Source organism: Bos mutus, chromosome 15 (genome assembly GCF_027580195.1).
Source record: "Bos mutus isolate GX-2022 chromosome 15, NWIPB_WYAK_1.1, whole genome shotgun sequence".
Classification (NCBI taxonomy): domain Eukaryota; kingdom Metazoa; phylum Chordata; class Mammalia; order Artiodactyla; family Bovidae; genus Bos; species Bos mutus.
Genome location: NC_091631.1, coordinates 44,360,530 through 44,373,448, shown reverse-complemented (window position 1 = coordinate 44,373,448; position 12,919 = coordinate 44,360,530). Strand labels below are relative to the sequence as shown.

The window sequence follows — 12,919 nt, the reverse complement described above, 5'->3', positions numbered from 1 at the left end:
ACCTTACCTTATTTTAAATCTGCATTTTTACCTCTCCTATGAGGTGGTTGAATATTTTTTCATTTGTTTAAAAGTATTTTCTGTGAACTGAGTGTTCACGTTCTTTGCCCATTTAATGAATTCTTTTAAATTAATGTTTAACAACAAAGACACTGCTTTCCCCTTGTGATTTGCTCGAGTCTCCTCAAAGGCAGGAGGCCCTGAGACAGGTGTTCAAGGTCCTCCGCTATTACACAGCTCCCTCTTTTTATCTCATATGGGCCTCCGTCCCCAACACTACTGTCTGCTCCCAAGGAAGGGACCTTTATGGTTTCCTCATATCTCATACCCCTCCCACAATCCCATGTCTGCTCTCCCATCCCTCCTCTCAGCAGCGTGCTCTCAGTCAAATCTGACCAGTCCTTCAGGGTCCAGCTGAATTCCACCTATCTGAGATGCCTTTCTTTCTCTCTTTTTCACCATTGTGCGTGGCTAGTGGGATCTTAGTTCCCTGACCAGGGATCAAATTTGAGCCCGCAGCAGTGAAAGCATGGAGTCCTAACCACTGGACCACCAGGGAATTCCCTCTTTTTTTTAAAAAAATAATTATTAGAGTACAGTTGATTTACAATGTTGTGGAGCTTCTACTGTATAGCAAAGTGAGTTAGTTACACATATATACATTCTTTTAATTCTTTTCCCATATAGGTCACTGAGTATTGAGTAGAGTTCCCTGTGCTATAATGTAGGTTTTTGTTGCCTGCTGAGTCACTTCAGTTGTGTCCAACTCTTTGCAACCCCATGGACTGTAGCCCTCCAGGCTCCTCTGTCTGTGGGATTCTCCAGGCAAGAATACTGGAGTGGGTTGCCATGCCCTCCTCCAGGGGATCTTCCTGACTCAGGGATCGAACCAGTGTCTCTTATGTCACCTGCATTGGCAGGCAAGTTCTTTACCACTAGCACGATCAAGGTCCTTATTAGTGGGGCTCCTTTCTGAATCTAGCCTACAGTTTCACTTTTAGATGAGTTTCATCCCACCAATCACAGCCCTCCCAGAGCTCATCTTCCTCTCTGTCCACTCTCGGTGTGTAGGGCAGTCAGGATGGAGTGTGTTTCATGCACTCAACCTGCATTTACTGTATACATGAGTCAGGCACTATTCCAGGAACTGGGGATATGGCAGTGAGTGAGACACAACAAGCACCTCCTCTTATCCAGCTGACATTTTACTGGTGGGTGTGTTCGATAATATACAACAAACAGGCAATAAACAAATAAGAATGTCAACTAAGTGCGCAGAGGTAAAGGAATAGACAGTAAGGGGAGGGAAAGGGTCTCCTTTAGACAGGTCAGGGGAGAGAACCCTCATGAGATGAGGAGAGAGCAAATACCTGAACATGAGAAGGCTTAGGCCACAAAAAAGCAGCTTCCAGAGCCCCCAGGCAATGGCACCCCACTCCAGTACTCTTGCCTGGAAAATCCCATGGATGGAGGAGCCTGGTAGGCTGCAGCCCATGGGGTCGCTAAGAGTCGGGCACGACTGAGCGACTTCACTTTCACTTTTCACTTTCATGCATTGGAGAAGGAAATGGCAACCCACTCCAGTATTCTTGCCTGGAGAATCCCAGGGACAGAGGAGCCTAGTGGGCTGCCGTCTATGGGGTCGCACAGAGTCGGACACGGCTGAAGTGACTTAGGAGCAGCAGCAGAGCCCCCACTAGAGGCCCTGCCTGGGGGGTGGGTGGGGTCTGTGCTTCTAAAGATGGAAGAGAAGAAGCATGGCTTTCAGCACCTATCACTAATCTCCGTATCTTCAGGGTTCTGTGTTTGGTGTGTCTGGGGAAGACCCGTGCCCTCCAGCTTCATCTGCCTGCTGCAAACTTGGGAAAATGAAATCATGCCTGACCTCGGATTAACAGAGCACGTATAGGTAGCCAGGGTCCATTTAAACACTTCACACCACTGCTATTTGATCTACCGTCCTAACCCATGTGGTATTTACTGCGAACTTTTTACAATGGAAGAAACCGGGGCTCGGAATATGGAAGTAACCTGTTGAGGTTTAGATGGTTTAGACAAGAAGTACAGTTCCTGGAGAGTTGTGTCGCGGGGGTCCGGTGGGCTTCACTGGGGCATTTGAGGAGTTTGCCTGTTTCAAGAGTTTGCCCGCCTCGCCCCGAAGGCGGCTCCCGCCCTGCTGCGGCCTCAGGGGCCAAGGGGCATGCGGCGGGCTGGGGGCGGGGAAGGCGCGGGGACAAAGGCCGCGGCTACCGCGCCGCGGAGGGCGGGTGCGGCGGCGAAGTCCCGCCGCGGTGCCGGGACCGGGCGAGCCCGGGCACTGGCCGCGCGCCCGCGCCGCTAGGAACCAGCGCCTCCATGGATCGCTCGGGGGCGCAGCCCGGGCCCGCGCAGGCCGAGCCCGCCTGGCCGCCGCCCGCGCCGCCCCCGCCCCCGCCCCCGCCCCCTCCTCCTCTCCCCGCGGCGGCTCCGCGCGCGGCGAACATGGCGGCGGCGACGGTCGGGCGGGACACTTTACCTGAGCACTGGTCCTACGGCGTGTGCCGGGACGGCCGCGTCTTCTTCATCAAGTGCGGCGCGGGAAAGCCAGGACGCGGGCAGGGGCGCGGGCGGGCGGGGGTGCGGGCCGGGCGGGCGCCCCCGGAGCGGCGGCGGCGCTAACAGGTGCACCTCTCTCTTCCCTCAGTGATCAGCTCCGCTACACGACCTGGCTGCACCCGCGCACCGGGGAGCCCGTCAACTCCGGCCACATGATCCGCTCAGGTGGGCGCCGGAAGGGAGGAGTGGGGCGCCTGGAGGGGGGGCGTGCGCGTGGGTGGCCCAAGTTTGATCAGACTTTTCTCGCGTTCCCGCAGACCTGCCCCGTGGCTGGGAGGAGGGCTTCACGGAGGAGGGCGCCAGCTACTTCATCGAGTGAGTGTTGGGGGCGCCGGGCCCGTACCTGTGCCTTGAGGGTCAGATCGGGTTTCCGACGCGCCCCCGCTCCCTCCCCCCGCGCGGGTCCGGGCGGGTTGGCGCGCACTGAGCCGTACTCGTGTGAGGTTTTTTTGTGCCTGATTTCTGTGGCGGGCTCTAGGGGGGAGGTGGGAAGGAGGCCGTATCTACACAGGGGGATTCTGGAGTAGGGCCCGATGTGGGCGCCGGGGGCTTCAAACTGCGCCCTGGACACCGCGACTGGGCGGGATTCGGGCGCTGTTGCGATGGCATGGACACACCCCCTCACTGGGGTCTCCGGCTGCAAGGAACCTGGCGCGCGCCGGGGTTGGGGAGAGCAGAAGTAGGAGTTCTGATCCGGGTCCAGCAGCTGGGGTTCGGGAGAGAGGAAGAGAGACGGACGGTGTCTCGTCTGGGGGAATTTTATCTTCTGGGGCGCGATCTCTCGGATGGTTGGTGGAGAGTCGGAACCGCACTCCGCACAGCTCCAAAGCAGGGGCCTGCGGGGGAGAGAGAGGGTGGGGAGGGGAACGGTCGGCCAATTACGTTCCTCGAAGACTCCTGCCTTTGGTAGTCAGTCAGCTTTCCGTAAAAGCTCGGGAGCCCCAGTCGACAGGTCCCCTAGACCTAGGTGTGCAGGAATGAAATCGAGGCCCAGGGAGTTCAGGCGCCCTTCCGACGCTAACACTAGTATAGTCTTTACTTTCTCACTCTGGGTGTGGACCTGTGTTGCAGCGTTTTTTTGCAGCCTCCTGCCTGCTCGCGGGAGTTCAGAAACTGCTTTTGATCCTCTGCCCCAGTGCCTGGCACAGAGTAGGTACTCGGTAAATGTTTGCTCACGGAATGAATAAACTAGCCAAAGGATGGACGCGGGTGTATGTTAAGGGTGAGTGAGAACTCCTTTCTTCACCAACTGAAACATTGCTAGTCAGTAGTGGAGCAACATATTTGAAACTCGAATGGTCTAAAATACCCCAGAGCCTCCCTCCCCGTTTTTGGGCTCTGGCAGGTGGTTGAAATTCTGTTGGATGAGATTTATAGTAACGACCAATAGCTGTTTTGCTATTCTACCTCATATTTGTGTTTGAGAGAGAAGTTGGGGAGCTGGCTGGTGTCAACTTGAAAAATAGTCACAACCTAAAAGTTGAGAGTTATGGTTTATTCGGTGGAAATTTTTAGGTCTCAAGCCTGGGAGGCAGCATGTCAAGTAACTCTCAGAGAAGTGCTCAGGAGGTGAGGGGAGGAGCCAGTTTTGCAACAAAGGGCAGGTTGTCTGAACATCAAAAGATTATTGTTAATTAAAGAAAACCATATATCCCAAGTTAAGGAATTTAGTGTCTTCTGTGTATGGGAAGATATAAGAGTCTGGATTCAATGAAATCATTTTTTTCCTATGTACCTCAGCTAGGATCCTGGTTTTCACATCCTGAGCTTCCTTTCCTCAACGGCTTATGGTAGGGAGTGGTTGTAGTCTGAGGGCTGCTGCTGCTAAGTCACTTCAGTCGTGTCCAACTCTGTGTGACCCCATAGACTGCAGCCCACCAGGCTCCCCCATCCCTGGGATTCTCCAGGCAAGAACACTGGAGTGGGTTGCCATTTCCTTCTCCAATGCATGAAAATGAAAAGTGAAAGTGAAGTCGCTCAGTCGTGTCCAACTCGACCCCATGGCCTGCAGCCTACCAGGCTCCTCCGCCCATGGGATTTTCCAGGCAAGAGTACTGGAGTGGGGTGTCATTGCCTTCTCCCTGAGGGCTGCTAGATGGCAGGTATTCTCCTTCCTGAGTTTCCTTAGGGCTGATGACTGTCACATCCTTGTTTCCTGATATGGCAGGAAATATTCTATTTCTTACTGGGGCCTCAGACTTCTTGGTCAGTGGGCTTCTCTGGCTCATAATTGCATTTATTGATATTATGAGATTTCTCCTGTGTACCACACATTGTTCTAGGCATTGCGACTACGGAAGTGAATGAGGCAGACACTGGTCAGGTAGGTACTCAGGGAGTTTGCAATGAGTAGGGGAGGGAAGGAAGCAGAAAAACAAGTAAAAAGACAAACAAGAGTAATGTCAGATAGTGGTAACTAGCATGCAGAAAATTAAAGTAAGATGATGTGGTAAGTAACTGGGCGATTTGGTTGGATTGGAGGTTAGTGTTGGAGTTCTGAATAGGTGACATTTAAGGTATAATCTGAATGACAAGAAAGAGCCATCTTTGTGTTGATGAGCTGGTAAAGCATTTCTAGAAGAGAGAAACTGCCGGTGAAAGGGCTTTAAGGCACAAAAGAGCTTCAAATTCAAGGAGCAGAAAGGCCAGTGTGGCTGGAGTGTGGTGCAATAAGGGAGAAAGTGGCAGAAGAGGCTGCAGGATCTTAGTTCCCCAACCAGGGATTGGACCTGGGTCCAGGCAACCGCTGGATGGCCAGGGAGTTACCTGATTTACATTTTCAGAATGGTCGCTCTGCCTGCTCTAGTGTGGGCTGTAGGTGGACAAGTGCAGGGACAGCGGTGGGAGGCTATTGCTGTAGTCCAGGCAGGAGTTAATGAAGGCCTGACTGAGGGTGGTAGGTAGTGCTGGAGATGGAGAGAAGTAGTCTTAGTGATTGGGTTGCAGTCTGTGAGAAAAAGACAAGGGTCAGGGATGACTCCCAAGGGCTTGAGCACCTGAGTGGATGGGGCTCACGTCACTGAGATAGGAAGGCTGGGAGCAGGTTTGAGGTGTGGGGGAGAGCATGAGATCTTGTTTTGCCATGTTACATTTTGATGTGACTGTATCAGTTAGTCAGATGTGTGAATCTGGGCCCTGGAGAGAGAGAGGACTAGAGATATACATTTGGGCATCATAAGGTTATTCAAGGCCTAGATTCGATGGAATCACTTAGAAAAAGAGTTTAGAGAAAAGATCACCTAAGCCTTGGGAGAGAGTAGCATTTAGGAATTGGCAAAAGAGAAGGACTGAAAAGGTAGGAGAAAGCCCAGGAGAATGAGGGGTCCCACAAGCCTAAAGGACAAATCCTGAGTGAAATAAGTAGAAAAGAATACTTGGGGTGAGGAAATAGTAAGTATAGGCAAATCTTCCAGGTGGTTTTGTTGCAAAGTGGAGTTGAGGAACTGAGAACTAGAGAGGATGTGCATTTTGGGGGTGCATGGTTGTAGAGGGAGATTATACAGCATGTTTTGTTTGGATGGGAACGATCCAGTAGAGATGGAGAAGTAGATGATGCAAGAAAGAGATGGGACAGTTACTGGAGCAGTGTTTCAGCGATAGTGGGAGGGAAGGCATCCAGGACTTCAGTCTCATTGGTCTCAGACAGGAACCAGGCCTTTTAGCCATTTGCAGAAAGGAAGAGGGTGAGTGCCAGAGCTGATATAAGGAGGTTCATAGGGTCGGTGAGAGGAGAGGTAGGTATTCCTTTCTGATAGGTTCTGTCTTTTCCATGAGGTATTAGGCAAAGTCTTGGGCTGGGGGACTTGAAGAGTGTAGGACTCTATAGTCACAGCCTCCCAACCTTCCTGTCTTTTGCTGACTCTTCTCCAGTAACTGGTATCAAGTCCCTGGTGATCATCTTACAGCAAACCCTGACTCCCTACCTGGCACTCTAACTCCTAGGGCCTTGACGAGTCCTCCCAGGCCCAGGGGAAAGCAATATGTGAAAGTGTCCCTGCGCTCAAAGGTGATCTATGTGGGGAAGCTGAGACCCTATGGCAGTCGATTATATTTCCTACCTCCCCTGACAATTTCTTGAGAGACTTAAGGGTTTGCGAGTTACTGTTCTCCTTTTCCCCCAATAAAAATATTCTTTCAGTCTGCTTTCTTAGATTTGCTATGAGCATTTCTGAGTGTTGTATTTTTTATAGATCCTCTTCCAATAGGGCTCAGCTAGAAGGACGAAGCCCATGTGCAGCTGCTTGTATTTTCCCTACTGGATCCTCAGACTAGAGAGTCATGTGAATTTTTTAGGATGTATCAGTAGATTTGGCAGATGTTTGAATACTTTCCAGAGAAAAGTTTCTTGAAGCAGAAAACCTTGAGCTAAGGCAGGTGGATTTTAGTTTGATTTCTGCACTTTTGATTAGTTTTGGGGTTAACTTGGGACAGAAACAAGGACTCTGCTCCTGGTTCTCCTGGTTCTAGACTCCATGATGCTGGTATTCCCTAGGAAGACTTCCTGTAATCCAGCGCTTCTTTACTTTCTCTTAGCCAGAGACCAAGTTATGATAGTAATTGGGATAGTAGTGTCATTAATAGCAATAGCAATGGTAGTAATAGCAATTATGTAATGCTGCTGCTGCTAAGTCACTTCAGTCATGTCCGACTCTGTGCGACCCCAGAGACGGCAGCCCACCAGGCTCCTCCGTCCCTGGGATTCTCCAGGCAAGAACACTGGAATGGTTTGCTGTTTCCTCCTCCAATGCATGCATGCATGCTAAGTTGCTTCAGTCGTGGCCAACTCTGTGTGACCCTATGGACAGCAGCCCACCAGGCTCCTCTGTCCACAGTATTCTCTAGGCAAGAATACTGGAGTGGGATGCCATTTCCTTCTCCAGCAATTATGTAATAGCTTCATCTTTTTGAGTCCTTGAAAAATGCCAGAAACTGTTTTTGTAACTATTATCTGATTTAATTCTCACAACAACTTGATGAAGTAGGAACTGTTACTAGTTCCATTTTACCAACGAGGAATCTTGTATAATCCTGGGTATTCAGGCGGAAAAGGGCAGTTGATGTTCTTCAGTACCTTTTCTTTTTTGAAATGTTATTTATTTATTTTTGGCGGCGCTGGGTCTTCGTTGGTGCTGCAGAGTGGTCTTTTCTCTAGTTTCGGGGACCAGGGCTATTCTTGGTTGTGATGTGTGGGCTTTTCATTGTGGCGGCTTCTCTTGTTGCAGAGCACGGGCTCTAGGGCATGTGGGCTTCAGTAGCTGCGGCTTGCAGACTCTAGAGCACGGGCTCAGTTGTGGCACATGGTTTCAGTTGCTGCATGGCATGTGGGATCTTCCTGGACCAGGGATTGAACCTGTGTCTCTTGTATTGGCAGGCAGATTCTTTACCACTGAGCCACCAGGGAAGCCCCATCCAGTACCTTTTCTTATTGATCCTTCTAACAGGCCCTAGAAGCAGCAAATCATGGATTATCCTGTTTTACAGATGATGAAATTCAAGTTCATGAAAGTTCAGTTATTTGGCTAAAGTGTTAGAGCTGGGAGTCTTCATGGTCACCATGGTAGTGGTGGTGGTGGCTTCTACCCCACATCACCAGTGAGAACTTGTGTTGATACTTGAAGCAGTCTTGTATCATGTATCATCACTCTGAGTCAGGCTGCCCAGGGCTCGTGTGGCCACACCCCTTCTTTGTTTTACTGGGGATTGAGGTGCCTTGAATCGGCAGCAGCCCTTGGTATCCTGTGCTGATTGGTGGTGGCGGCACATGTCTCTGATGAGTAAGAAATGGAAGACATTAATTTTTTTTTTCCTGCACTATATGGCTATTGGGAATCTTAGTTCCCCAACCAGAGATGGAACCCACGTGCCCTGCAGTGGCAGTGCGGAGTCCTAACCACTAGTCCACCAGGGAATTCCCCGTTAACTATTACTTAGTGAAAACAGTTTGACAGACACACCCTTTTCAAACATGAAACCCATGAAGGAAAAGTTCTAGAAGAGGCTTTGGGAGCTAGAGTATCACAGTGGGCTGGTCTTCAGGGTTTCATGGAACCCTGTAAGTTGGGTTCTCCCTACAGCAGCCTTTGAATAGCTCTTAAGTTGACAAGCAGGAGGAATGGCACAGAGGAGGGGTCCTGGCTCCTCCGAGACTTTCGTGCCCAGTGCAGCACTGGACAGAGTAGGCATTGGTATTATTGAAGTAGGTCAGGGGTGTAGGGGAAACTGGGCAAGTTGAAGGAACAAAGCCGTCGGAAACCACACCTGTCAGGGCTGATACCTGGACCTCAGGCTTCTTGGATGTTGTCGCTTGCTGTCAAGAACAGCACTCAGTGTGGGAACCTGGCGTCCTTTGGCTTCTTCACCTTATAACCTCATGCCGTGTCTGGGGAGCGAGACGTTTGTTGGTCTTTGGACCAGGCCTCCCACCCTCCCTGGATACCAGGCTTTAGTGTCTGCTGTAACTTGGCTTCAGGGTCCTGGTGGGAAACAGATGATTCCACAAGGTCTCATCTAGCTTGAAGGCCCTCGGTTTTAGCTTTCGAGCCTTCCAGGGCTGTCCTGTGTAGATGCCATTCTCCTTGTGGGTGCCCATTGGATTAAGGCCAGTTTCTCCTCCCAGCCCTTTGGACTGCAGCAGATCCCAGGGCAGGACTGGAAACCTGATTTGCAGTACCCTGTGCAAAATCAGAGTGTTTTAAAAGCCATGCAAAAAAGTGCCATTAAAGGTATTAAAGTATAAAGATCCTTTCTTTGCTTCTGCAGGCTTTTCCTCCACTTGTCATGGCATTTCTACTTGCTATCGATATTTAATGTCATTCTAAGTTTAGAAAAATAAAAAATTTAAATTCTTGGCATAAATCTTGTGGTTCCTCTCTGTATTGTGGAATATAAAGTTTTCAGTGCAAACATTAGGTCTTTGACCTCACAGGCTGAATCGCCACCATCATGCCCCACTGCTAGACACCATGGGGCAAGAGTGCTGGTGCTCAGAGCCCCTGGACAGGAGTGAGTAGCAGCAGTGCTGGGCCGAGCTGTGTGCTCCGAGGCGGCTGGGAGCGGGCAGGCAGAAGAACCCATCGCATGGAGGCAGGGAGTGGAGACCAGGCGTGAACCAAGGCTTCAGGCCTCCTTCAGAAGGATCACTCCTCTAGAATAATGCTGAATATCTAGAATGTGTGTTTTTATTCTACAAACACAGTCTGAAATTAAAGGGAGAGAGGAGGAATTGGGGAGTGAAGGTTGAACCAGGCGTGACAGGACGTCCAGGTGGGGACCCCAGTCAGCTCCAGGCACTAGGTATAGAAGCCTGTGAATACAGGATGGCCCAGGAAACTGCCCTCTTGAAGTTTAATTAAGCCATCAGCCAAGGGAGAGTCTTCCAGGGCACCCCTAGGAAGAAGTCTGTCCCGTCTGCCACGTATTCCTCCCCAGACAAATGTTGAACTTCATGGTGGTGAAATTTGTCTTGTAGCACGCCAGCCTGTTCATTCAGGTATTTGTCATCTTTCTCATTGAGGTATTGCTGGGAACAGCAGTCCCAGCAACTTTATTTCAGACCAGAAAGCAACAGTTCCACAAAGAATGGGAAATTAGCAGCTTACATCTGTTTAGAAGGGAAATTCTGAAACCTCTTGTTGAAGGTTAAGAAAAGGTTCTCCCAGCTTGCAAGCCTTGGCGTAATCCCACACTTTATGTTTCATTTCCTGGTTGCTTTATCAAGGGTGAAAACTGGCTCATAGATTGAAATGTTAGGTTCTGTGTGAAAGGAACAAGAGCGTTGTTGTGTAGAGAGCTGGGGAAGGATTAAGAGTCGTGATTTGTGCCACGGTCTCAAAACCAACCCAGAAAAGATCTGGCAAAACCTCTTTAAGACAAATGATGGCAAGTGGCTTCTTAAGGCTCTTATTTTCAGAAAAAGACAGGTGGGTGATTTGCGGTGCAGTGTGTATGTGAAGAGGGTGGATGTAGATCTCATTCTCTTAATATTTATGGGAGTAAATTTTGGGCTTCCTAAATGGAGGACTTTGGGAAAAGGAGCTTATGTAAGAAAGCAGTTCATGATGTGAACTGTTTGGTGATTTAGTGAGGTGCTTACTCTTGTTTTCTGTGTCTTCAGAAAAGAGCATGGTTTTGAATCTTTTTGCTCCATGTAAAAGAACAACATCTCTGCAAACTGTCAAGGTGTCTTAAGTAAATATTGGCAGAGGAAAAAACATGGGAAAATATGGTTTTGTTTGTCTGTTGTTTTTAAATGAGTATCAAAACATTTACTTCCAAAACACTGAGAAGTGTTTGGGTTAATGATTTATTGCTTATGGAGTGCTTCATGAATATTATCAGGTTGGAGGCTCACAATTACGGCATTTTTAAGTGCAGAGATGTGGGCTCATAGAGATTCAAAGTGAGTTCCTAAAGTCAAGTGCTGTATTAACTCAGCCTTTTCAGGCTTCACAGAAGCTGGTGAGCATGTTGTCTCAGCCCAGGGCTTCTCAGACCTTCAACCACAGCTCTAATGTCAGAAACGTGCCTGCTAAGTTGTTTCAGTCATGTTCGACTCTTTGTGACTCTATGGACCAGCTCGTCAGGCTCCTCTGTCCATGGGATTCTCCAGGCAAGAATACTGGAGTGGGTTGCCATTTCTTCTTCCAAGGGATCTTTCTGACCCAGGGATCAAATATCTTTTATGTCTCCTGCATTGGCAGGCAGGTTCTTTACCACTGGTGCCACCTGGGAAGCCCAATGACGGAAGGGTGAAGGCCAACTCACTTGGGAGACCGGATGGTGGATAACATCCTCAAAATGACTCTGTCCAGAAACTCAAATAGACTTTATCCTCCATTTAAGTTATTAAAACAATCCGCTCCCTCGTCTTCCATTAAGATCAGCTCTTTGTCAGGAAGCATCGTGTTTGGTGCATGGCTTTGTGTTTTCCTCAACATGAGCTTGTTCCTGCTGGCCTCCATAAAGACATCAGCAGCTTTTGGGACTTCGGGTCCTCTTTTGGCTGGACTGAGTTGTGCCAGGACACCTTCCTCTCTTGAATCCGGTCTCCTCACAGTCACTGGGATGCTGGCCTGGCATCAGGGTCAGTTTTTCTTTTTATTTATTTATTTTTAACTGAAGGATATTTGTTTTACAGTATTGCATTGGTTTATACCAAGCATCAAACTTTTCTTGAAGCAGAGCACAGGTGGGCAACTTTATCATGCAGAAAAATGCGTAGGGGTTGTTAGGTGGTGGTAGCTTGTGTAAGGAGTCAGTGACTTAGTGCATGGGCTCTGGAATCTGAGTTATCAGATTCTAGGTCCTCCATGTAACAGCTCCCTAACCCTGGCAGGTTACTACTCCCCGTAAGCCTCACTTCCTTGCCAGTAAAATGGGGATAAATGTGAGAAGTATGTGAATTAATTGATTAAAGGGGTTTAGCAAAACTGCCTGACTCGTAGTAAGTGCCAATAGATGTGAGCTTCTCTTCCAGGTATCCACTCAGCTATCAGGTGAGGTAGAGACATATGTGATTTCTGAGTCCTGATCATATTCAGCTGCTGCTGCCAGAGTCTGTTGCCCTTGAACTGCGATTGCCTGGCTTGGAAACCAAAGATAGGACTCAGCTCAGGAATTGGTTTAGACTAATAAAAACTGTATAACCATCATGGTTACTAAAAGGATGTGCTTGCTTCAGCAGCACATATACCAAAATTAAAATGATACAGAGAAGGTTAGCATGGCCCCTGCACAAGGATGACATGCAAATTCGTGAAGTGTTCCATTCATGAAGCAATTTCTCTTAAAAATTACTTGCTTACAATAAAATACAACTTGAAAGTAAAGGAAAAAAGGTGTCCTTAAAATATTTGCTTTAACGTGTTTGACAAAAAAACTCAAAAATATACACCTGTGTATTCAGGAGAGTAGAATACACTATTGAGAGCAGATGGGGCAAAATGTTAACAGCAGGTAAGTCAGGGTGAGGGGTACATGGACATTCTTTGTACTAGACTTGCAACTTTTCCGTAGGTTTGAAATTTTTCCGAATAAAAAGGCAATTAAAAAAAACACTACATAACCTTGTCCAACAACAGCTATGCTGTCCCAAGGCCACGGATACCTCATCCAGGCTGTAGGGACCAGGGGACCAAGAGCCCTGGGTAATGAGGTGTGAAGACGGCTCCTGGTTTGTCTCCCTCCTGGGCATTTAGAGGGCTGCACAGATGTCCGATCCTTAATCTGGGCGGCTGCCTGGTTATCAGCTCTGCCTGCTGAAGGACAGACATTGACTGGTGCTGCCTGGGCCACAGATGTCAACAGTAATCATCTCCATGGTGCT

At 49.0% G+C, this 12,919-nt stretch overlaps 1 protein-coding gene and 1 non-coding gene across 8 annotated transcripts in view; both read left to right on the top strand.

Annotated features, from left to right (window-relative positions):
* The first annotated feature begins 2,443 nt into the window (after positions 1–2,443).
* PLEKHA7 (pleckstrin homology domain containing A7) overlaps positions 2,444–12,919 on the top strand; it is a 231,841-nt gene continuing 221,365 nt past the window's right edge. For all 7 annotated transcript variants that reach the window (XM_070384038.1, XM_070384037.1, XM_070384035.1 and 4 more), the window contains exons 1-3: positions 2,444–2,567; positions 2,684–2,760; positions 2,853–2,910. In XM_070384038.1, the coding sequence (XP_070240139.1) occupies positions 2,482–2,567; positions 2,684–2,760; positions 2,853–2,910 (221 nt within the window). In that variant the 5' untranslated portion in view covers positions 2,444–2,481. The remainder of the gene's footprint in view (positions 2,568–2,683; positions 2,761–2,852; positions 2,911–12,919) is intronic.
* On the top strand, positions 12,262–12,368 carry LOC138991046 (U6 spliceosomal RNA). Its single transcript, XR_011467094.1, has one exon. It is a non-coding gene; the product is annotated as a U6 spliceosomal RNA (small nuclear RNA).